Below are 23,319 nucleotides of genomic sequence, written 5' to 3'. Positions count from 1 at the left end.
TTACTCACTTTATTTGCAGCAAATTGGGAATTTTTGATGTTTCATAATTTCCCCAAGAAGGTGTGTGAAAGTAGAGTATGTTACTCACTTCATTTGTAGCAAATTTGTCAATTCAGCTCTTTATGTATCCATACATGTTTTTGGGCATATTGTACTTGTGTTTGTATTTGTGAGAGAATTGAAGAATTGTACACATACATAAGACTGTGTGTGTGAACAATGAAACTAGCAACATGCATGAGTGATTGACTTGTATTAGTCGATTTCTTTGTTAACATGTATGATTGACAACTTGAGAATTTTCATTGTGCTTGAACATGCATGAGTGATTTACATGTGTTGGTTGATTTCTTTGTTACTTGTATGTTGTCAACATAAAAATGTTGATCATTTGCACATGCATAAGTGTCAACTTGTGTCGATTATTGTCACATGTATTTCCTATCGCCTTGGAAGAGTTGATTTTGTCTCCAAAGATGAAAGGGAGATGTTGATGGATTATAGCATGAGAATGTGGAATTCTTGTTGTTTATGCAAATAATCGTCAAGTTGTTGTACATGCTTATATTTGGCTCTCAAGTCAAGTCAGTTGCTTGAATAAGGATGTTTTGTCGACTTATGTTGGGTCAATGAAGTTTTGTTGAATTATTTAGTAAACCATCGATTAACACACTAAAATGGTTTGTACACCAACATGCAAGAGTACGGGGCAATGTTACATGATGTGACAATTTTTTCTTTGAAGGAGAAAAAGAAGAGGTCGTCGATTTGCATTTCTTGCATAATGTGTTTTTTCATTTAATGGTGTTTCTTGTGACAAGATGTTGCAGGATTTTGAAAGGTCCATTCTTGAGAAAGATGCTTATGCTTAGGCTCCATTCTTAAATCAAAACACAAGTACCATGTTGAACTGGAGGACGATAGAGGTAAGAAGCAACAATCGACAAGATGCCAAAAAGTTTGCAGCCATAGAAGACTGTTGTTTTGTGTTGACACCAAGAAGCAAAAGAGATGGCGAATGCATACTTCGAGATGTGGAATTTGGAATTGTGGAGGTAAAACAATAGTCATTTCTTTTTTTGTTGTTATTTATATTGGAACTCATTGTTATAGTTCACTCAGATGGGTTTAACTTGGAAATATGGTTTCAAAGAAGAAGCTTGCATCAAATGCATGTGTTGCAAAGGATGAACATGATTATCAATGGGAAGGCTATCAGTCAATTTTCCAAGCACCAAGGGATAACTTTGGTACAAAAGAGTGTATCATCAGTCAACAAGCAGCCAACAAGTGTTGGATTGGGTTAGCAGCAAAGAAGAACAATGGTTGAGAGAGATAGTCAGTTGTAATGCAAGGCATGTCAGTGTACCCAAGCGGTTGTCATGGAGATCTTTTAAGTAGAATCAATTGATAGAACTTGGGAAAGAGCAAAGTGTTTAGCTCTCATCAGATAACCATATTTTATGGGTCTAAAATCCCATCAGTGGGAAGGAGTGATTGAAATCTGGATTAGGGGCAAAAATTAGCTCAAAAATCAAAGTTCTTGGAATCATGAGAAAAATAAATGATCGTGTCTGAATCGGTGATACGATCCCAATAAAACTCGTTTCACTCAAAACAAAGTTAGTATGAAGAAGTTAGAGTCTGCTGACAGTTTCACCAAACAGTGAAAAAAATTGCAAGTACTGCCCAGTCAGCAGTCTGTACTATTGACGTGGAAGGTGACTGAGCAGGTCAAAGGTGGTTAACACCCAATGAGGGCTCACCAAATGTCACTTTGTGGTTGGTTTCCAGTTGGGTGGTGTTGCAATTCGGTTGGTTTTGGATGGGCCAATGAGAGGCCACCACGTGGCACCTCCCAAATGGACGAACAAGGTTTATACGTTTTGTTAAAAAAAAATAGCAGAGGTCGGGGTTGAACCCATGGCCTCCCCTCCACAAGCCAACAACCATACCACTACACCACCACATTAATTCTTAATAATGTAGGGGCATGAATTAAATTTAAAGATTTAAAGGTGGAGGATTTGGAGGTAACAACAAATTTAACCGCCACATGTGACCTCCTCTTTAAACTACGGGGTTACAGTTAACCCTAACTTCTAGTTAACATGGTGGAGATTCTGGAAGATTTCATAAAATCCAGATCTGCCCCCAAATTTTAGCGAGATTAACTGAAGTTCTCTAGATTTGAAGGAGATTTCTAGGGAAAACTTGAAAAGACCATAACTTGATGGGATTTCAATCAATTTTGGCAAATGAATAGTCAATTTTGGATGATTTTGATGCTCTAAAGAAAATAGGATAGGTTGCAGAAGCAATAAGATACTTTTACATGTGATTTTTCCACAAGGAAGTTCAGGAAATCCTAGGGCCACCGTAGAAGAAGGTCATGCCCATATCAGCTAGAGTTAGTTTTCAAAGATCCAATAGTCATTTTTTGGGTTTTTGGGTTCTTTGAACCTAATGGTACAGTATGCAAATCTACTGGAGTTGAGCAGAAGCTTGTAATCATACAATTAATCAATAATTCCAAAGAGGGCCTAACTATTGAAGAAGGTTCTAAGAGATGTAGCATAGGACTGAAGGGTGAACTCCTTGATCAGATTTGTCTTATGATTTTGTTGTGTATATTTTTCTGCATTTCATTTGTTGTCCATGTTATTTTAACGACTACTTAATTCATAATTTGCTCACACAAGACACATGAAAAACATATAACTTGACACATAAACCGCTTGCATAACTAGGTAAATGAGACAATCCTAAACATATGTTTTAACAGATGAGGGAGCTTACATAGCATTTACAAGTTTGCCCAAGATTTTAGATCGAGGGGAAGAAGTGGAAAAGGGAGAAGGACAAAAAAAACAGTCACAATACACCAATGCAAGGATCCTACCAATCACTACAACATTGATGGTAACATAGAGGAGAAGTGTTGGAAATTACATCCATAGCTCAAGCCAAAATACTGTAAGAAAGATACAAAGAAGAACAATACCATAGCCATTGATTTGAGCAATCTAGTGGAAAGTAGCTCTTACATAGATGAAAAGATTGTCTACACATTAATATAGAAATGGATGAATCTTGGTAGCTTTCAACAATAGGAAGATAAGGAGATGACCAAACACTTCCATATAAAGAGACAAGTCAAGAAAAAAAAGATTGATGCTTTGTTTGAAGGGAAAGAAAATATCATAGTAGTGGATATGGTCAACAACTTGGACTACGTGTGTATGACCATAGTAGACTATATATGTTGAGATGGGTCAATGTGTATGACCATAGTAGACTATATATGTTGAGATGGGTCAACAAGGTGGTAAAGATAAAGGTAACCGAACAATGTAAATTAAATTTGCTATCAATATTGATTTTATTGATAAAGTAAAATTAGATATTGTTACACTTGTGCATGTGGAATTGTGTTTAGGATTTCCTATATGTACCTGTATATACATATGTCATCTTCATCTAGAAGAGCTAACAAATACCACCTCATCAAGGACAAAAAAATGTTTCATCATCAACATGCACAAGTGCAAGTCAAATATTTCACCAATAAGTGACAAACAAGTTGATGATCAATTCAATCTTAAAACTTGCTTTATTATTATTGTTAAGAGAAAAAAAAACAAATTTAGAATCAATAAATAAAAAAATAGCATCCCTAAAATGGTGTACTTAAAAAAACCGGTGGTAACCACTAGAATATTTGATACAAGCATTCTTACTTCCCGCTTTGTGCTCATCGAGCCCTGACTGATTGAATCCTCCCGGCAGGCTCCGCCCCTTTAACATTGCGCTTTTTAAAATTAAGTTGCTCGCGTTTCTTCCTTTTCTCAGTCCCTCTGCTGTTCGTTCTTTCCTTAAATACTCTACTGCCCACGTTTTTTCCTTTTCTCAGTCCCTCTGCTCTTCACTCTGTCCTTAAATACTCTACGACGTCTTAACCTCAGACAGTACATCAAGCACAGAAATGTCTCGCAGTACAAGAAGCACAGAAATGTCTCGCTTAGTGGAGCCACTGGTGGTGGCGAGCGTGATCGGAGATGTTCTGGATATGTTCGTGCCAGGCGTTGATCTCATTGTTACCTACGCTACCAGCCAGGTCAACAATGGCTACGAGCTGAAGCCCTCAGCAGTTGCATTGCTTCCTCGCGTCGACATTGGGGGTGAGGACCCCGGCAACTTTTACACTCTGGTAAGCAACACAGAAAATGCCGAAAATTTTTCAATCGCCTCAATATTTAGAAAAGGAACTCTAATCGCTTCAAATTTTTAGAAAAGAAATTCTTGATATGAATTTTGAACAGTGCTTTGAATTCTTTACTATAATTGTATATTATATTTTCATTTTTTTTTGTCAAATATAATGAGTTAGGTCAATTATTTAAATTTTCGTGCTTCTCTGTCATTTCTTTATAAAGAATGTATACCACAGCCCATACTTCTGATCTTACAGTTCTCGGCAAAAATAAATTTTTTCTTTATTTATATTTTTTCATTTCTTACATCCACCAGTAGTTCATGAAAATTTATTTAAAGCCTCCGAAACATCAGAGTAAATGGTTTTAAATGTCTGGAGATTTTTTATTTGAAGATACTATTATTCTGTGGAGATTTTTCATTTAAAGATACTATTATTCCGTGGAGATTTTCTTTTAAAGATACTGGTATTGTGTGAGAATCATTGTTAAATTGATGTTTGTTTGAGATTTCTGAAAATATTTTTTTTTTCAAGATTTACAAATTGTATCCCAGATTCTAAGCATTTGAAAATCTTAAACACAAATTTTCTTTAAAAATCTTAAATATGATCAATTTCAAAATATTATATAGAGTTTATATGAATATAAAAATTCATATGCTCAAACATTATATTTAAAATCTGATATCATAAACATATATCTCCAAAGATCTTAAATATGATCAATTACAAAATTTTACACATTTATATCCAAAAATATTAAATAACATTATAAATAACAACGGAAACCCACATTCTCAAACGTTAAATTGATCTCCGGTTCATCAAATCTATTTTATTATCAGATTCTCACCAGTGTTTCGCCATTACCCTCTTTTATTCCTAATTCTTGGAATGACAATTATTTTGATTTTTTAAAAATAATTTTACACTACTTCAATAGAAACATTACCCTCTTTTATTCCTAATTCTTGGAATGACAATTATTTTGAATTTTTTAAAATAATTTTACACTGTTTAAATAAAAATTCAACCTTTTTCATTTCCTCACTCATAAAGGCTGGTAACTCCGATCATATTCATATTCAGGTGATGACGGATCCAGATGCTCCCAATCCCAATTATCCAACACAGCGAGAATACCTACACTGGTTAGGATTGCTAACCAATTCTAATCCTCGTTATATTAAATGTAATTTCTTGGATCTTGCCTATAAGGAATCTCTTTGGCTTTGTGCAGGATTGTAACTGATATTCCTGCAACAACTTCAGCCTCTTTCGGTAAGTCCAGTCATGCATATATGCCAATTAACAAATATAATCCTAAGGTTTTGTCAGGACTTTTACTTTGGATAAAAGGCCCGTGGTAATAGTCAATGTCTGGGAATGAATGCATGGATTCAGGCAGAGAGCTAGTGAGTTACGAGCCACCGAGGCCTTCCATCGGTATCCATAGGTACGTGTTTGTGTTGTTCAAGCAGATGGGGCGGCACACAGTTTACCCTCCAAGTTCAAGTTCTCGCATCAATTTTAATACCAGAAATTTCGCAGTCCTCAATGGCCTTGGTCTGCCAGTGGCGGCCGTTTATTTTAATGCTCAGAGGGAACCAGTAGGTAGAAAATACGGGAGCCAGTAGCTAGAAAAAAACGCTGAACTAGATTACCTTATGTTGAAATATTTTAGACTATATGTTTTTGTTAATAAGATTGGCTATCTCGCTATCTCAAACAGAAAGACGTGAATTAATCAGACACTCACGTTTATCCGCTGAACTGCCATACTGTGCTCTCTATGCTCTGTTCTTTTCACAAATTAATTCGGTAGAAATATGCGCATGAATACGTGTGAACCAGACACTCTCATGATGCTTAGCTGCCACATTGTTCGCTCTACGTTCTTCTTTTTCACAAGTTAACTTGGTAGAAATAAGCATGTGATTCTTTATCTGGTGCAAACTTGTAAAAGCTAAGGTGTTTTCAGTGTTTTGGTTCCTGTAAAATATTTGGATTCGAAATCACTTGCTTGTAGCCTGCTTCATCTGGATGGTTGATAGAATAAAAATGTTAAAAAAAATATTCTGATAAAGACTACTAGAAACTTTGGTACTAAGTTTATACTTTTTCCCAATTCTTTTCTTTGATTTAAAGTATATGTTTTCAACGGTACATACAGATCTTTTTCACTTTCAAAAAACCTGCCGTTGGGAATTTTCAAGCGATTTATATCTCAGTGGGAATTTTGAAGTGATCTCTATTTCAGCAGGAATTTTGAAATATGCAATTTGTTCCAGAATGACAGGGTTTTAATAGTGCAACTTGTTCTCTGATAATAGGATTTTATTCAAATCTTTGGGTATAGTGAATAAGGTGAAGTAATCTATTTTTTTACCTTGTATATGCAGAATTTTTCATTGGAGATTAGAGATACTCACGGTTGGCAATTTTGAAATATGGACTTTATTATAAACGTAATAGGTTTTCTACTTAAAATTTCTAATAAAACATTATTTACTTTTTTATTTAAAAATTTTAATAAAAAATTATTTAATAAATAAATTTTTATTTAAAATTTTAAATAGAAAATTTATTAAATAAATAAAATAAAGATAAATAATTATATTTATAAAAAATTATGGAAAAAAATTATATTCAAATTTTAAAGAAAAATTGTTACACTTAGAAGCTCTCTATAACCCATTATGAAATGTAATATTACATTTTAAAATAGTAAAACAATATTTTAAATTAACAAATTAAAAATAGTAATAACAAAAGAAATTAATGCTGGCCATAATTAAAATACTTCAATTTTGCATAATTTTATATGGAGATACAAAATAACTGAAAATAATTTAAAAAATGAGAAAGAGTTGTAATTTCTTCACTACTTCATATGGAAACTAGTAAAAAAAAATCATTTCTTAGTTGGAAGAGGAAATGCAATTTCTTCACTACTTAATATGGAAATGACAAGAAATAGTATTATTGATATTACATGATGTGTAATTCATTTTAACAAAAAATATTTAATTGTCAACCATAAGTAAAATATTTCAATGTAATTTAAACTAAAAAATTTTATATTTCCATTTTCCATGACGATTTAAGGAGAAGTATAATTTATTTCATTTTTAATATGGAGTTGATATATTATATTTTAAAAATATCAATAATAATTTCAATGTCATGTTAAATAACATAAATTTATATCTATTTTATATAGAGAAAAAAATGTGATTTAAATTAAAAATATCTCTTATATTTCCACTTTTCATAACTAGGGAGATGTGCAATTTATTTAATTTTTAATATGCAGTTGATATATTATATTTAAAAATATCAATAACAAAGAAAAATTTAATGAGGGTAGTAAACAAAATATTTCTTTTTTTTTTGCTCAAGCAAGAGAAGAACCTTCTATTTCATTAATTCAAAAGATAAGTTACATAGTATACAGAAACGTGTCAAATTTTTACAAACTCAGGAGACCAGGTAATCCTGTCCAAGAAAAAGACCCTCCATCTAACACCCGAAAACCCAAAACCCATGGGAAAACCTCCGAAGAGCTACAAGAATCCTACCCAAAAGGCCGAGCCGGACAAAACATGCCCCCAGGGCCGAACAATGCCAGCGGTCACCCCCGTCCACCCAAAGAACACAAAGGCCGGAAAAGGACAAGACGTGCCATCAGGGATCGAGGAAATGGCCCGTTGGGCCCCACTAAACAGCGCAAATGATCCCAACCGTCCATCTGAGTTGCTGGATCCAATGACCAGGAGCCAAATCGCACCACCATACACAACCGAACCTTAATGCGCAATGAAGGGAGGTTTCCGAAACTGCCACCTTGCCATGTGTTGTGATCCCTATGGGATCACTCCCAAAAATGCAAAACCACTTTCCACTTTACAGACATGAGATCGCCAAAAAACTAACTAGGGCCATAATTTCTAGCTCGAAAATGGAAAAAGGGAGAAAGCCAACTGTTGTTCACTATTAACCGCTCGTTCTGCCTATTCATACAGCGAAAACAGAACCCTGTCCAGAGTTTGTTTGGGAACTGCTTCCTCAGAGAGCAAACCAGCAACTTGGGGATCCCGATCGAAATTCTCCGGGATAAAGTGAGACTGAAATTGATTAACCGACCTTCCTAATTCATCTTGTAGGGATGAGGGTGCACAATCCGGCATCGTCAATTCTTGCTATTCAAACTAGCCCGAAATCGAAAGACTTCTCTGTCCTCAGTAGCTTGATCCTTGCAAATAGCCTTTAGTCGAATTTGAGGAATTTCTTGCCAATTTTTAGCCATCCCACAGTCAGCACTGCACACACCTTGATTAACTAGTAAGTCCGCAAGCTTATTGGCATTACGACGAACATGGTTGAAACTAACGATTCGAAGACCCTAGAGATGAACTTGGATTCTTTGATAAACCTAGATAAGTTTCCAGTGATTCGAGACTCTCTCCGGCCGAGAACCACCGCTGAGTCTTTTCACAGCGTTAATGGTTATCTCAGAGTCCGCTTCTACAATGACATTTGAGCGATGGTTCTGAATCAGAAACTCTAGACACTGCTCCAGAGCCATTACTTCCACCATGTTATTGGTAGCTCTTCCTAAATGACAGTGGAAGATAAAGATAATATTGCCCTCTTCATCCCTTAAAACTCCTCCATAACCAGTAGTTCCCGGATTGCCTTTTGAGGCACCATCAATGTTATATTTCAGAAAGCCTTTCGGTGGAGGTTGCCAGAAGTCCTTCTATGTAACCATAGTTGTATCCCTTCTGTTTATACCTTGAGGAATTATGCCTTACAATCCAAGTTTCCTGAGAGTTCTCTGCTCATTATCCGATGGGGGATTTTTGAGGATATTGCAAACAGTGGAGCTGACTGTCTCTCGGAGCTCTTTCAAGATAAGATCATATAGACGATGTGGTGAAGACTTTTCATTCTTGAAAATTCTTTTACTTCTTTCTTTCCAAACATTCTAGATAATGAAGCAAGGTGTGAAGGCCCATGCCAAATTAAGGAATTCGTTCTCCGCATAGTTTCTTCTCCATTGGTTTAGGGTATTTGTGATACTTCCTCTGTCCCTATCAGACTGGTGGAAAATTGAAGAAAATGAATCCCATAGCCAAGTTGTGTACGAGCAGCTGTTGAGAATATGTTCCATTGTCTCCTCCTGCTCTTCACAGAGTTGGCATCTGGAAGGCCCCATAACTCCTCTTCTCCTAATGTTGTCCCAAGTCAAGATTTTCTTATGATGAACCAACCACATAAAAAGCTTGATCTTCATCCAGCCTTGATTCCTCCAGAGATGCAGCCAGGTCTTGTCTGGAACACTAGAGCCAAGCCCAAGGAGAAAACCTTTTGCTTCCTTAAGATTAAAGGTTCCTTTCTTGTTATTACCCCATCTCAATTGATCCTGCCCCTCTGTTACTAAGATCATTCTTTGCTTTAGTAAGTCCCCAAGAGCCTCTACTTTGATTTTTAGGGGATTGTCCTCTCTACAGTCAATGTTTTTCAAGTTTCTCCACTTTCTAGAGATGTGAGTAAGATCCCAAAAATCTTTTACTTTGATTAACACTTGGGCATCTGTTTCCTGCTTGAAGCTTAAAAAATTCTTTGTTAACAACGTTGGTTCTTGTTTCCATTTGTCCTCCCAAAAGAGAGCAAGATCTCCTGCTCTAATTTCCCAGAAACTGTTCTTTTGAACTAGGCTTTTGTTTTCCCAGGCTCTGTTCCATATGTAGGAGCCTTTTATAATCCCAAACATTCTTATGAGATCATTGGTGTGCCAAGAGCTGGCATATTTCTCTTGCCATATCCTGGCCCATTTGGCTTTGGCTCTTGAAACCATCTCCACCAAAGCTTGGCTCCTAGGACTTTGCAAAGAATCTCTTGATCATCCAAGCCTAGACCCCCATGACTTTTGGGTTTACATATTTTTTCCCAGGAAACCAAGACCCATTTCTTTCTTATTTCCTCCTTGCCCCAAAGGAAATCTCTTTGTATATTTCTGATTTTCTCTAAGACACGTTTGGGAGCTGGAAGAGCTGATAACATGAAAACCGGGATAGATTGCAGAACTGACTTAGTCAGAACTAACCTGCCTACCAGGTTCAAGGCACGGAAGGTCCATTTTTTGACTCTGTCCTGCAACTTATTAAGAACCAGTTCCCATATACTCTTGTGCATGGGTCTGGCAGTAAGAGGAACTCCTAAATATTTTGAGGGGAGGGAATCTCTTTGGAAACCAAGAATTCTTGAGATATTTCTTGGGATAGCAATGTTAGTGTTTAAGAAGAAGCTTTTTGACTTAGAGAGATTGACTTCCATACCTGTAGCCAAGGCAAAATCTGTAAGGTTTAGCTTGTAGGCCGAAGCTTCTTTGATTGTGGAGATCCCTTGCAGTAAGGTATCATCAACAAATTGTTGGTGAGTCAGAGCAGAACCATTCTCAGAAACTTGAAGACCCCTGATTTTTCCCATAGCCTTGGCCTGCTTAATGCCAAGACCTTCCATCATGAGAATGAAGAGAAAGGGAGAGAGTGGGTCTCCCTGCCTGAGGCCTCTAGAAGGATTGAAGATCTATGAGGGAGAGCCATTTACCAGAATAGAAAATCTGGAAGAAGTCACCAGTGCCATGACCCATCTGACCAAGTTGTGGTTGAACCCAAAGGTAGAGAGAACCTTCTTGATGTAAATCCAATTCACCTTATCATACGCTTTGGCAATATCCAATTGCATGATCATCCCCGCTTGCCTTTTGCTAGTTAGTGTGTGAACCACCTCATGTGCTTGAATAATATTTTCTAGAATCCGTCTTCCCTCCACATAACCTGATTGTTCCTTAGACACTAGCGAGGGAAGGAGAGGTTTGAGTCTATTAGCCACTACTTTGGATATTATCTTGTAAACCACATTATATAAGGAAATAGGTCTATACTTATTTGCAATTTGAGTTGAATCCTGTTTGGGAATAAGGGAAGTGAAGGAGGTATTGAGAGATTTTAGGATAGTTTCGCTGCTCCTGGAATCCTCTAACACATTCAAAATTCCCTCTTTGACAATATGCCAACAAGCTTTAAAGAAATCCACATTGAAACCATCTGGGCCTAGAGCTTTGTCATTCCGCATGTCTTTGAGAACCTCACTGACCTCCTCTTCAGTAACTGGTCTATTGAGGTTAAAATTGTCCTCTCTAGACACCAGCTTAGGGATATGCCTTGTAATTCCCCTGATGGACTGATCCCTATCGGGAATGTTTTCTCGAGTGATGTTCCAGAAATGTTGAACAAGCACAACTTCAATATCTTTATGAGTGTTCTGAATCTCCCCTTCCTCATCCTTAATCATTGAGATTCTATTATGAGATCTATTCGTTATAGTGGATCTATGAAAAAAATCTTGTGTTCCACTCTCCTTCCTTGAGCCATTGAACTCTAGATTTTTGTCTCCAAAATATTTCCTCTTGTTTGCATAACTTTTCCCAAACTAGATGGTATTTATCAGCCTAATAACTTTTGGCTTTGTCAAATCCATCTTATTTATCAGCCTAATAACTTTTGGCTTTGTCAAATCCATCTTTTATCAAAGCCTAGTTGAGTTCTAGAATCTTGATTTCCACTAATTTTTTCACCTCAAAAATGTTACTGAAATCCTTCTGGTTCCATTCCTTAAGTCTGAACTTAATGTGCTTTAGTCTTTTCTAAAGGAGGTACATCTTAGATCCTTGGATTTGCAAGTCTTCAGACCACCATTTTTCAATGTTACTAATGAAATCCGGGTGGGAGAACCAGATATTTTCAAATCTGAAGGGTCTATTCCTGGGAGAATCTATGCCCTTGATTTCCAATTGAATCAGACAGTAATCTGAACCTCCAAATGGAAGAACTCTAGCTGTTATATCTTTATTTAGAAGCATCAACTCCTCTGATATCATAAATCTATCTAACTTAGAAGCTACCAATGCCTCACCTCCTCTTTTGTTATTCCATGTGAAAAGGCCATTGCCCGATTCTGAATCTACCAAATTCATATTGTCTATAAATGATTGGAACGCTAAGGAGTCTTTGTTAAGCGCTCTGGTACCTCCTTTTTTTTCTGAGAGAGATTTGATCATGTTGAAATCCCCTCCCATGATCCAAGGAATTCCAACCTGTCTGTTCCTGAGGTCAATAAGGGCTTCTAGCAATTTGAGTTTATCCTCTATTCTTTGAGGACCGTAAACATTAGTGACCATGAATGTTTCTGAAATCCCAGCTGGTTGAATGACCACTGGTAGGTAATTTCTTGATGCCTTTGCATCCATTATGCTGACCCTTTTGGGATTCCAAAGAGTGAGAATACGCCCCGCTGTATTCTCTGCTTTAACCTCTAGAAACCCATATCTATTGAGCCATTTGCTGTGTATAAGTCTTATTTTCTAAATGGAACATTTCGTTTCCTGGATGAAGATTATATCCGGCATATCTTGTTTCATTCTATAACTAAGCAATCTTTGGTTTCTTTTACTTCCTAGACCTCTGATATTCCAAGATGTGAAATTCATATTTAAAGACTTGTAAAGGAGTAACTGGTTAGGTTTCTCATCTTACCCGAATCTATCATTACCTTTCCACACTCCATCAAAAGCTCCTTCTGCTTTTTCCGGCTTCTTTTCTTGCCTGCATTTCTAGTAGCTAGTCCTGGGGTTGGTTTCATTGTTTTCACTCCTTTGTTATCCTACTTGTCAATGGTTTTTCCTATTCCTAACTCAATTTGTTGTGTCTTCCATAAAAACAATTGTTGTATTCTTTTGCAACCCTCTTGAGGTAATGAATCTATCCCTCCCGTGGTTCCCTGCATCAAGAACCCTTCCAGATCTAGGTTTTCCTCTTCTAGAATTTACTGAACTTCATGGTCCTCCAAATGTGTTTCACTTTGGGTCATTTACATATCCATTTCTAGTTCAGTCTAGTTCATCTTAGTCTCTTTCTTATTACGAATCTCTTGTGTTGGGTTGTAGTTCTCTTCCTTCTCCTCTTCCCTAGGGCCTTCATCCCTTGTTTAATCTTCTTTTGACATTTCTTAATTTTCTTCTAGTTCTTGAAACCTGTTCTGGTTGGTCTTTTACCCTTCATTGCGCTAGAGCTTTGATCCCTTTCTGTATCCTTTCCCCTTACTTGTCACTTTCTGAAAGTTATCAGAATCCTTCACTGTATTAGGTTTGTCCTTGTTATCTACTTTACTAAGAGGAAAACCTCTAATCAAGTGACCATGTTCGTGGCATTTACAACATCTGAACAGGATATGTTCATAATCAACAGTTTTCACCCATTCCTCATCAAAGACTTCCATGATAATTTCTTCCAGAAGAGCGCCTGATAGATCCATTTCTACACAAATCCTAGCATAGGAAGTATATTTACCTCGTCTTGTGGCTTCCGAAGTTGTAACAAAACGACCTAGTTTATTGCCTATGGCAGCAAGAGATTCATTTTACTAGTAATCAAGAGGTAGGGAATAGAGCCTTACTCAAACAGGTACCGAGGTGAATGTCTCCCTCTCTGGAACGAAGTTCATCATCCACAGCCACATATAGAGGCCCATTGCTACATAAAAGTAGGATCCTCCTTCGAATATTCTGTCTTTATCTTCAATGTTAGTGAATACCACGGTAAAAAAAACCCTTTAACCCAAGATGGAGGTCAATACTACCTTTGGTTTCTAATGGTATTTGATCCATGTCTGTAATGCTTTTTCAGAGGGCCATATTCCCATGAATTTGCAGATTATGGCATAAGTTCCCATATGTTCCCTGTGTGCTTGTAGATCAGGATCATTTAACACTACTCTATGAGTAATCTCCGTTTTGGGTCTGTACAGTCCCTTTTGATATTTGTCCCTTGTTCCCTGGCTTTTGTTTTCTTCCTCCTTGTCCTTGGTGCTACTATTTTCCTTGGACCTGGCCCCATCTGACCCTTTTCGTTATTTTTTTCCCCTCTTCATCAGATCCTCTAACATTACCCAATGGTAACTTGCCTCTGCTGGCAACTGCTTCCTTGTAGGAGGGAGTGGAGCTCCCTCCTTTGCTGCACTCCATAGGGAGCAAACTCAGAGCCCTGTTGTAACCCTACCTACGCGTCCCCAAGTCTGTTGCACCCCTTCAGCATACCTCCTAGCAAAGAATCGCAATAGTGTGAATACTTCCTTTTCATTCATGATGTAGTAAACAAAATATTTCAATACATATGTTGAGTAAAAGATTTTTACAGGAAACATATATATAGAGTGAAGGCTTGAGAGAATTCTTATTCCATTAATATCTACTTTCTAATTCAATACATGAGGGAGAGTTGTAATAATTTCAATCTTAATATGGATTTGATATCTAATATTTTAGAAAATATTAATAATATAAATTTATGCATACAGGAAAATGTATTAGGGAGCATCTTTTGAAATTTTAATGTGGATAACGTGAATTATAAATGAAATGTTTCAATGTCAACTACATATATATTATATTAACCTAGATCCATCTTAACTCTAGATATACCAAACCCCAAGAGGGATCAAATGTCTTTTCACTCTAAAAAAAAGTTGGCATAAAAAACGATTTGATCCCTCTCAACCTTTGGTTGATCTAGAATTAAGATGGATCTTATTAATTAATTTACAACTTTATATAATATTTATAATTTCTATATGGTAAAATTAATTTCTTTAGTGACATTAAATTATATGATTATTTAAATATTAATAAATTTATTTATCTACTATGAGATGTAATAATATATTATTATATTTATATCTATTTACATAATTAAATTCATTATATTTATCTTCATTTACATAAATTAATTGTAAAGTATTTTACGTTTATTATATGTAATATCATTTTGATTTTTAATATTTGTGTTTAGTTTAAAATAATTATTAACCTAATAATTATCATTTTTTTTTTAATTAGTGAATGCATTGGTTTTAATGGTTAAGAGCATGCTTTTCTTTGTAAGAAGTTATATAAAGAATTTAGATATTGAAATCTAAAAGTTTTTTGTAAAAAAGACAAGGGCATTTCATACACCAATTTCGGTCTCTTGTCACAAACAAACGAGTCTTATAGACAATCCACTTAAAATCTAAGCTCTTAATATTTCAAAATTCTAAATGTGTCTATAGGAGCTCTATAGCCTAACATTGGGGTGAAATACTCTAAATGTGTCTAGAGGATCTCTATAGCCTAGTATTGGGGAGATGTTGTCCTTTTTTTTAGAGTGGTTCACGGACACTTAGTGGTTGCTACATCCACAAGAAAATGTAGGTAGATCAACCTGAAGGGATCTACCTATCGGTCAAACTAGCAAGGCCTAATCCCAAGGGCATCAAAGAAATTTGACCGGTACTTAGCAACAGGAGTTTGACCAACTCAGTTTTCCCTTGGGGCTCGGAGATGTTGTCCCTTAACATTACATTTAAAAATAATAAAATAATAAACTAGTAGTAAAAAAAAACATTTCAATGTTAGTCAAATACTTTAATTTCCACCTTAATTTCACATCTACTTTATATAGAAAGATAAAAACTCTTTTTTTTTCTAATTTCAATTAATAATGATTGTTTCTACTTTAGTATTATGTTAATTCCTTCAAAATAATATTGATATTACAATTTAATATGGAAGAGACTATAATTAATTTATATATAGAGAGAGGATATTTTATTCCATTGATTCATATTATATATTAATGCTAAATCTGTTAGTGGCTAAGAGGAATCAAATATCTTGCGCTGCAAGTCTTTTATATACTAGAACAACCACATTAATGAATGTGGTTGATATACGTTGATAGGCATATATCAATAACAAAAATAACTTTTATAACAAAAATATTATTATTAATTAATTAATTAATTAATTAAACCATAAGTTTAATATTATAAATTCAAAGGACTAATAAACCCTAGGATGAACATTGTAAACCATATGAATAATATTATATCATAGGGTTATAAGATTTAGGCATTATAGGCGTTATGGGTTTGTAAGTGTCCCAATATGAAAATCAACCATGTTCAACCATGTTCAACCATGGTAAATCATGGTCAATCATGGCCAACCATGTTCAATCATGGTCAACCATGGTCTAGCGTCGCATTGTGACACATATTCTCTCAATATTGAGAGAATTTATGTCACAACGCAATGCTAGACATGATTGACCATGATTGAACATGGTTGGCCATGGTTGACCATGATTTACCATGGTTGATGATGGTTGACGATGATTGAACATAGTTGATTTTAATATTAAGACAATAAATATCACAACGTGATGTTGGACCATGGTTAACGATAATTGTAAACCCAAGAGATTTATATTAAACCCCAGGATTAATATTATAAACCCTATGAATAATATTAAACCTTAGGAATATGAACCCTTAGATTAATAAACTCAAGGGATTGATATTATAAACTCAAGGGAGTAATAAATCCAATGGATTAACGCTAAAAACCCAAGGGATTATAAACCCAAGAGAATAATATTAAACCTAAGGTATTAATATTATAAACCTTAGGATTTTCAAGATTAGGATTAATATTAAACCCTATGATTAAGCATATTATAAACCCTATGATTTTTTTGAGATTTTAGAACAAATGGAGATACACAACCTCAAAGTGATGCATCACAAATTTACTCTGTAAACTTTTAATTCTTTCAAGTTATAGTTCTTTTTATACCAAATAATTCCTAGTACAATCAATTTACTTTCTCTTATACATATACAATCAATTCACTTTCTCTTATATTTATAATATTTAATTAAATCATCTAAGTTTTTTTGGTTTTAAATTTTGTAAGCACAAATTACCATTATTTTTGCAGTTATCTTCTCGAATGCAATCCAAGATGGTTGTATATCAATCATTCAATTTGTACTCAAACAAAGAAGAATAAAACTTATTATTATTATTTAATTAAGGGAATTGATTAGGGTAAGAGATTTATTCTATGTGTTCAATTATTATTTACGAATATGATATATATACACTTATTCAATTGGCATTTTGAACAAAAATTAAAATAAAACCACTAAAACCCTCGTAGCATTTAGTATTCATTTAAGTCTTCCCAAACAGGAATTTTGAATCACCACCGCATGATTATTGCAAATATACCATTGTAGCAGTGTTAATAGCCACTATAATTGAATATTGGGTCTATTTTCTACTGGACTAAGCATGATGATTTAAGAAATTGATGAATTTATTTTCTACTGGACTAACCATGATGATTTAATAAATTGATGAATTATGTAACAGCCATAAGACATAATCAATTTTTTTTTAACTAACCAACTAACCAACTCTAAACTTAATTTCAACACAATATTTTTACTCCCATTAAATTTCCTATGTACTTGGCATGGGTTCCAGCAAATAAGTTTGAGGTTCCATACTATTTATGACTATTAACGATTAATGAAACTGGTGTATTGGCATTAATCACCAAGTAAAAGTGCTTAATTATTTGTACAGTCTATTAACTCCGATTGATGGCTTCTTAGGCCATTTTTTACCCTTCCAAGGTGTGCTAGTGTACGCTTAATATCTAGTAGCTCTTGCGCAATCAATCTTAGGTTATGTGATCCAATGACTCCTGGGACAGTTTTAGGGTAACCGCTTTCAGATTTGGGGTCTCATTCAGTCATTTGCTTGGTACACCAACGAGGAAAGCTCTGCAACCCCTTTCGACCTTTGCATTCTGTAACATGGCACTCTACCCACTTTCGCCACAGAGTATCCTTGATGCCACAATTCAAGAGTTGTCCTGGTTCATTTGGCAGTTCATTAGGATTTCACATAACTCTCTCCACTTCCATTTAGCAGCATGGGTTTCTTCACCATCTCTTCAACCTCTGCCAGCTTCTATCTCCTCCTACGATGGTAAACTCAACTCAGGATTGTAGGCTGTTAACCTATAGTTTCTTATTTTCCTTCAAGTTGTAGCAAGCACAGGTATTTTCGACCTCTTGTTAAGAGTTTTTTGTTTATATTCCTTTTTCTATGTTTCTTCTCTTGCAGAGGGTAACTAAATTTGTGTTCTTGACTACAGAGGTGTTTTTTTCTGGAACACGGGTTTCTACAGTCGAAAATCTCAAGATTTCATTAGGAAATCTAGCCCTTTGGTTCTGAGGTTGGCTACAACTCAATATAATTGGTTCTTAATTTTAATTTCTCCCTTAAATAGGTATGGATACCAATCCTTCTAATAGGGTTCACTCTTTGTTGGATTTCCTGAAATGTTTTAATGGGTTCTGCTCATCGGTGTGATTTATTAATGTGCATAGTTTTGTATTTGTTTTGGGCTGACTGTTTTCTGTCAAGACCCACCCGATATTGTAAATTCTGGTGTTATACTAAGCTTAGGTGAAGGTTCTACCTTTGTTTTTCCTGTCTCGTTTATTATGTGTTAATTACAGAACTCCTTGGAACTGCAAGAGATGTTCTACTCAGAAATTTTCTTTTTTTGGTTAAGTTGCTCAGTATAATACTCCTACGGGATTTTTTCCAGACTTGTGCTATTTATTGCTTTTTTTTAGTTTTTCTTTCTCGACAGACTCTTCATAAAATTATTCTCATTGAGGGTTTCACCATTTATGATTCAGTAAGAAAAGAAAATGTCACCATTTATGATTCAGTAAGAAAAGAAAATGTCAGCAATAGTTATATGATGTTCACCATGCTTCTTTACATACAGTTTCATGTATTTTCTGTGTATTGAAATGTTGTTTCCAACATGCCTTAGTGTCTGGTTAAATATATATGTTTCTCTTACCAGAAGATTATTAGTTTCCAGTAAATTTGCAGTTCAAAAGTTTCCATTCCATTATTATAATTACTAGTTATGATGAGCACAAGTTATCTGCTTCTCGTATAAACCAGTAATTGTTTTCTTGGTATTTCTTTCAATGATTTTACAAATACAAATAGTCTTAATACTTGATATTGTATGTATTCATCCTGAGGACTACCCATGAGGCTATTGGAATCAGCTCGAACTCAGGGCTAACCCTAGTAATAGACATACGAACACAAAGTAAGTTCTCTTTCAAATTAAATTGTCAATATTCTTCAACACTAATGTGTTCTATATCACTGAACCCTTCTATAGTTAAAGGCTAGGACCACTCAGATGAAAGTTATATTATTTGTACCAATATTAATGGTTCCTTCTAAACCTTTGCATTTTAGAAAAGGTTATTATTCTCTTTCCTCATTAGGAAATTAAATTAAGGCTAACCTGCTCTGAAATCTATTTCTCCCGTAGTTTCTGGCCACCCAAGGTGTCCTTTTGAGACAATGCAAAATTTATCATAGTCATATTACAATTACAATGTTAACCTATAGTTGTCCCAAAAACCACTTTCTCCACCCATATTATAAATATGACACTGGTAGCTTTTATACTGTAACAATATCTATTTCCTAGCAAGCATATAGAAAAAACTTAATTCAATTAGATAGCGAAGACAGTCATTTTTGCAAGATTATTAACTCGATTGCTTTACATAGTTTGTCTCTCTTTATTTCATTCCCTATACAAGGATTTCACATGTATACAAATTTTTTTAACAAAATAAAGATCTCTTTTATCTTTATATTTAAAGGTAAGAACTTATCTGAAAACACTAAAAGATAAAGGGTCTATCCAAGCCTCCCGACCATAAGCCAGACAAGAATCCTCACTCACTTCCCCCGAGCTTGGAAGAAATTCTTCCAGCCATATGAGCAGAAACTCCTTGCAAACTACAAGTTTCTATATATTTACCCTTATGCAGAGATATTTTCCACCACAAGGCATGCCAACTTTATCTCCCACTGGTATTAGGTGGCTATTGTATTTATCTCCAACAGTAGTCATGCAACGATACAAGGTAAATTAACATTTGTTTCCAATTGTTCATTCCTCTATTTCTTTTCCTTTGGAATTTTTCTCCAGCCAAGTATATCGTTCTTCTTCAAAGAAACACCTCTTTTTCACTTCCTTCTTCTTATCTTTTCTTCTAGAAGAAGAAACGAGGAAGTATATGTTACACATTATTTTGTCACACCTATTGTTCACCAAAACATTGACAACTATGCAGCATATCCATCATGATATAAAGACCAAAACCTCCCTGGAGAATCAAAGGAAAACTTCCATGAATCTATTCTGAAGAAGGCTAACTAAAAACCTAAATTTAAGCATCATCGTGTTTTGCTACACTACATGCTTGTGTTGATGGCAAGTTTCATAGTTCTACACTAGCACTCCTGGCAGGGGTTTTGATATGAAAACCCACACTAAACCTTTTCTGACAGGCTTTCCCAAATTGGAGGAGAAGCTTCATGCACTAGAACCTTCAAGAACAACGAGCTGGATATTGGTTCTTGCTCATATGGTTGAGCTCTCCTATTTGGACCTCTTGATCTTATCATTATGGGATTTCCCCTTGATATTTGGACCTTCCTCCATCTTTTGTGGATCCCTAACTCCCTCTCCCTTCCTATAAATTCACTCCCTTTGATCCCCAAATGGTTGGTCGTTTATTGTTGCATCTCAATGCTAAGATTATGATTACATTCTACCCATTCTAGCTTAGAGAAGGAGTGCTTGAAGAGTCTTTTCTTGGACTTGGAAATCCACCAAAAGGAGGTATCCAACATCAAGGCATATGTTGTATGCTTCCCTTTTTAGCTCATTAATATATACATCTAATGTTCACTTTCCATAATTGTGTAAATGTTTATGATTTTAGCTTAATACTCCTTGATCTATTAAATAGTTTATGTTTGATGTATGTCATCTCTGCTCTTGTATCTTGCATATTTCTTTGATCTTCCTTGTAGGTACTCGGATGTGAATAAAAATTAAGGAGTGAGGCCTGAAACGAAAGAATCAAAGTCATCTCCAAAGGATTGAACAATTAGCATCCGAGTGAGGTAGGTTTCTCCTTCTCTCTGCACTTGTTAAACATATACTAGGAAAGTGTATGTTAGGTTGTTTGGTTTGTTTCTAGACCCACTTATTGGGCTAGAGGGATCACCTCTATTCGTAGAGGGGATTTACCTTCACAACAAAATGGTGACTCTGTTGGGGAAGCTATAGCCTCTCCATCCTATTTTCTCAACTGATCTCTTGATCAGTTTGACTGACCATCGAGTTCTTAGTTAGTTTGAGTCTGTATAGGTCTGTGCAATCATTGATTGCTACCTTAGAGTGCTAATTTTGGAAGTGTTTGTGGAAATCTTTTTATTTTTTTCCTTATTCCTTGCCCAATGCACTTTTTTCTCTGACAGTCGCGTTGTTAGTGCCCTTTCTTTAGAAATAGTTGCGATGATCCCCTGTTCAGGGCTAGTTTGGCCATAACAGCCATGTTGATCTTAGATATTGGCAAAACCTAGGGTTTCTCTATCAAATTCCAATGTATCTGAGCCCCTGAGGTCTTTTCTTGTCCTGTATGATTGGATTTATTTATGTTTTGTTTGATTACCTATTTTGATTAGCAAATTCTCATCTTTTCGAGCTTTCAAGTGCTTGAGTGAAATTGGATTGATTTTAGGGTTTATAGGTCATTTAATTGTCACTTGCCACTTGTAAGTGTCACTGAGTCTGTGGTTTTTTTTTATTTTTTTAGGTCTGATTATCTGATAAAATCATTCAAAACAATGGTTGCATTAGTTTTGGTTTGTCTTTCACAAATTTTATTTTCAATTGTATTAGGTCATCTTTCATTTGAAATTCATCTTTGTTATTCATCAAACATAGATCACATTGCTTGGTTTACAAACTGAGAAGAGTGTGCTTGTTTATATATTCAAAATAGAAAGTGAGAGACATTTTCATTAAGTGCTTTTGGATTTGATTTGGTGTTGCTTTGATTGGTGCATTGCTTGCATTAGGAGCATTTTGAATAAAAAATTTCATTTTTTTTAGTTGATGCTTAATTGCATTAGAGCATATGAAATCAGAGAGAACATCATTTAGCTAAAGTGCATCTTAGTAATGTAAAATTCATTTTTTCTTTCAATAGATTACATGTTGGATAGTAAATGTGAGGTTTAGTTTTGCTTTTGCATATTGCATTTGGAAAAGAAAATTTAGTGGAGGAATGTTTTTGTTGCATTCTCTTGTTTGATGCATTATTTGATTGAACTCTCTTCCCTTGTTAGTATAGCATTCATTGAAGTGAAAAGTTTCCTTTTCTCATATAGTTTCATTGTAGGATTCAGGTGGCATCATTTGAGCCCAAAATTGAAACATAATTCAAGAACATTAAAATTTACTTAATTAACCTAAGGAGAATTTGGAACTTAATGCAAACATTTAGAGGTCTAGGCTAGAGACATGTTTCGATGTCTATAAATCTAGCAGTTGTTGTTAACTTCCTGCATTGTATCCCAAGGGTGAAATCTCATTCCAATACGGAAGTATATCAGAGGTTCTCCAGTACTCTTGGGTATATCGGAGGCACTCTAGTATGGAAAGTATATGGGAATGCTCTCACCGAACAATTATGCATTAGACAACACTAACACGGACTTGTGCTCCCCGTATCGTCAAGTATATATTGGGAGACCCCACTAGGTTGTTATCCTTTAGCCACAGGTAATTGAGTCAACTTCCTTGTAAACATGATACACCGAACACAACATTCGGGGAGATCAACCATCGTATGTTAATTCCTTGGTTTTGGCTAAGGTGTATATAACAGTTCATGGATACTTGGTAAACCCTCTTGCCTAGTACACCCTTTTTTATTTATTTCTTGTTTTTAAGTTCTAAAATTTAACTGCCCACGATAACATGACTTACCTATGTAGTTATCCTTGGCCTCATATTGCCTGATTAATAGTAAATTTTAATTGTAGTCTCAAATCAACCACCCCTTATTGTTTTTGAGAAAAGGTCATCGTGGTTGAACCACCAAGTTCACCTTACATATCCCCTTCATCATCTGACACTGAAGGGTCATCACAAGGAGTCCATCCTAAGATTTCATAGTCACTTGAAGACCAAGGTTCTGAGCTTGGAATTATCCTGAGTATTCAACCCCTTGCT

General features: G+C 35.2%; 2 protein-coding genes and 1 long non-coding RNA gene across 3 annotated transcripts; 2 read left to right on the top strand and 1 right to left on the bottom strand.

The window, feature by feature from the left end:
* The first annotated feature begins 4,012 nt into the window (after positions 1-4,012).
* Positions 4,013-5,853, top strand: LOC149239445 (CEN-like protein 1). Its single transcript, XM_089369864.1, has 4 exons — positions 4,013-4,210; positions 5,306-5,367; positions 5,457-5,497; positions 5,621-5,853. The coding sequence occupies exons 1-4, from the start codon at positions 4,013-4,015 to the stop codon at positions 5,851-5,853; spliced, it is 534 nt and encodes a 177-aa protein (XP_089225990.1).
* A 2,798-nt stretch (positions 5,854-8,651) lies between these two features.
* Positions 8,652-10,744, bottom strand: LOC149239444 (uncharacterized). Its single transcript, XM_089369862.1, has 2 exons — positions 10,561-10,744; positions 8,652-8,914 (listed from the first exon to the last, which is right to left on the bottom strand). Exons 1-2 carry the CDS (start codon positions 10,742-10,744, stop codon positions 8,652-8,654), a joined length of 447 nt encoding a protein of 148 aa, XP_089225988.1.
* A 7,092-nt stretch (positions 10,745-17,836) lies between these two features.
* LOC149239443 (uncharacterized) lies at positions 17,837-18,788 on the top strand. The gene is made up of 2 exons (XR_016245450.1): positions 17,837-18,233; positions 18,331-18,788. It is a non-coding gene; the product is annotated as an uncharacterized LOC149239443 (long non-coding RNA).
* Positions 18,789-23,319: the final 4,531 nt, after the last annotated feature.

This window comes from Pinus tabuliformis, chromosome 8 (assembly GCF_031772625.1).
Source record: "Pinus tabuliformis cultivar Carrire ecotype Pingquan chromosome 8, CPIR1, whole genome shotgun sequence".
Classification (NCBI taxonomy): domain Eukaryota; kingdom Viridiplantae; phylum Streptophyta; class Pinopsida; order Pinales; family Pinaceae; genus Pinus; species Pinus tabuliformis.
This window is presented reverse-complemented; position numbering and strand designations above follow the sequence as displayed.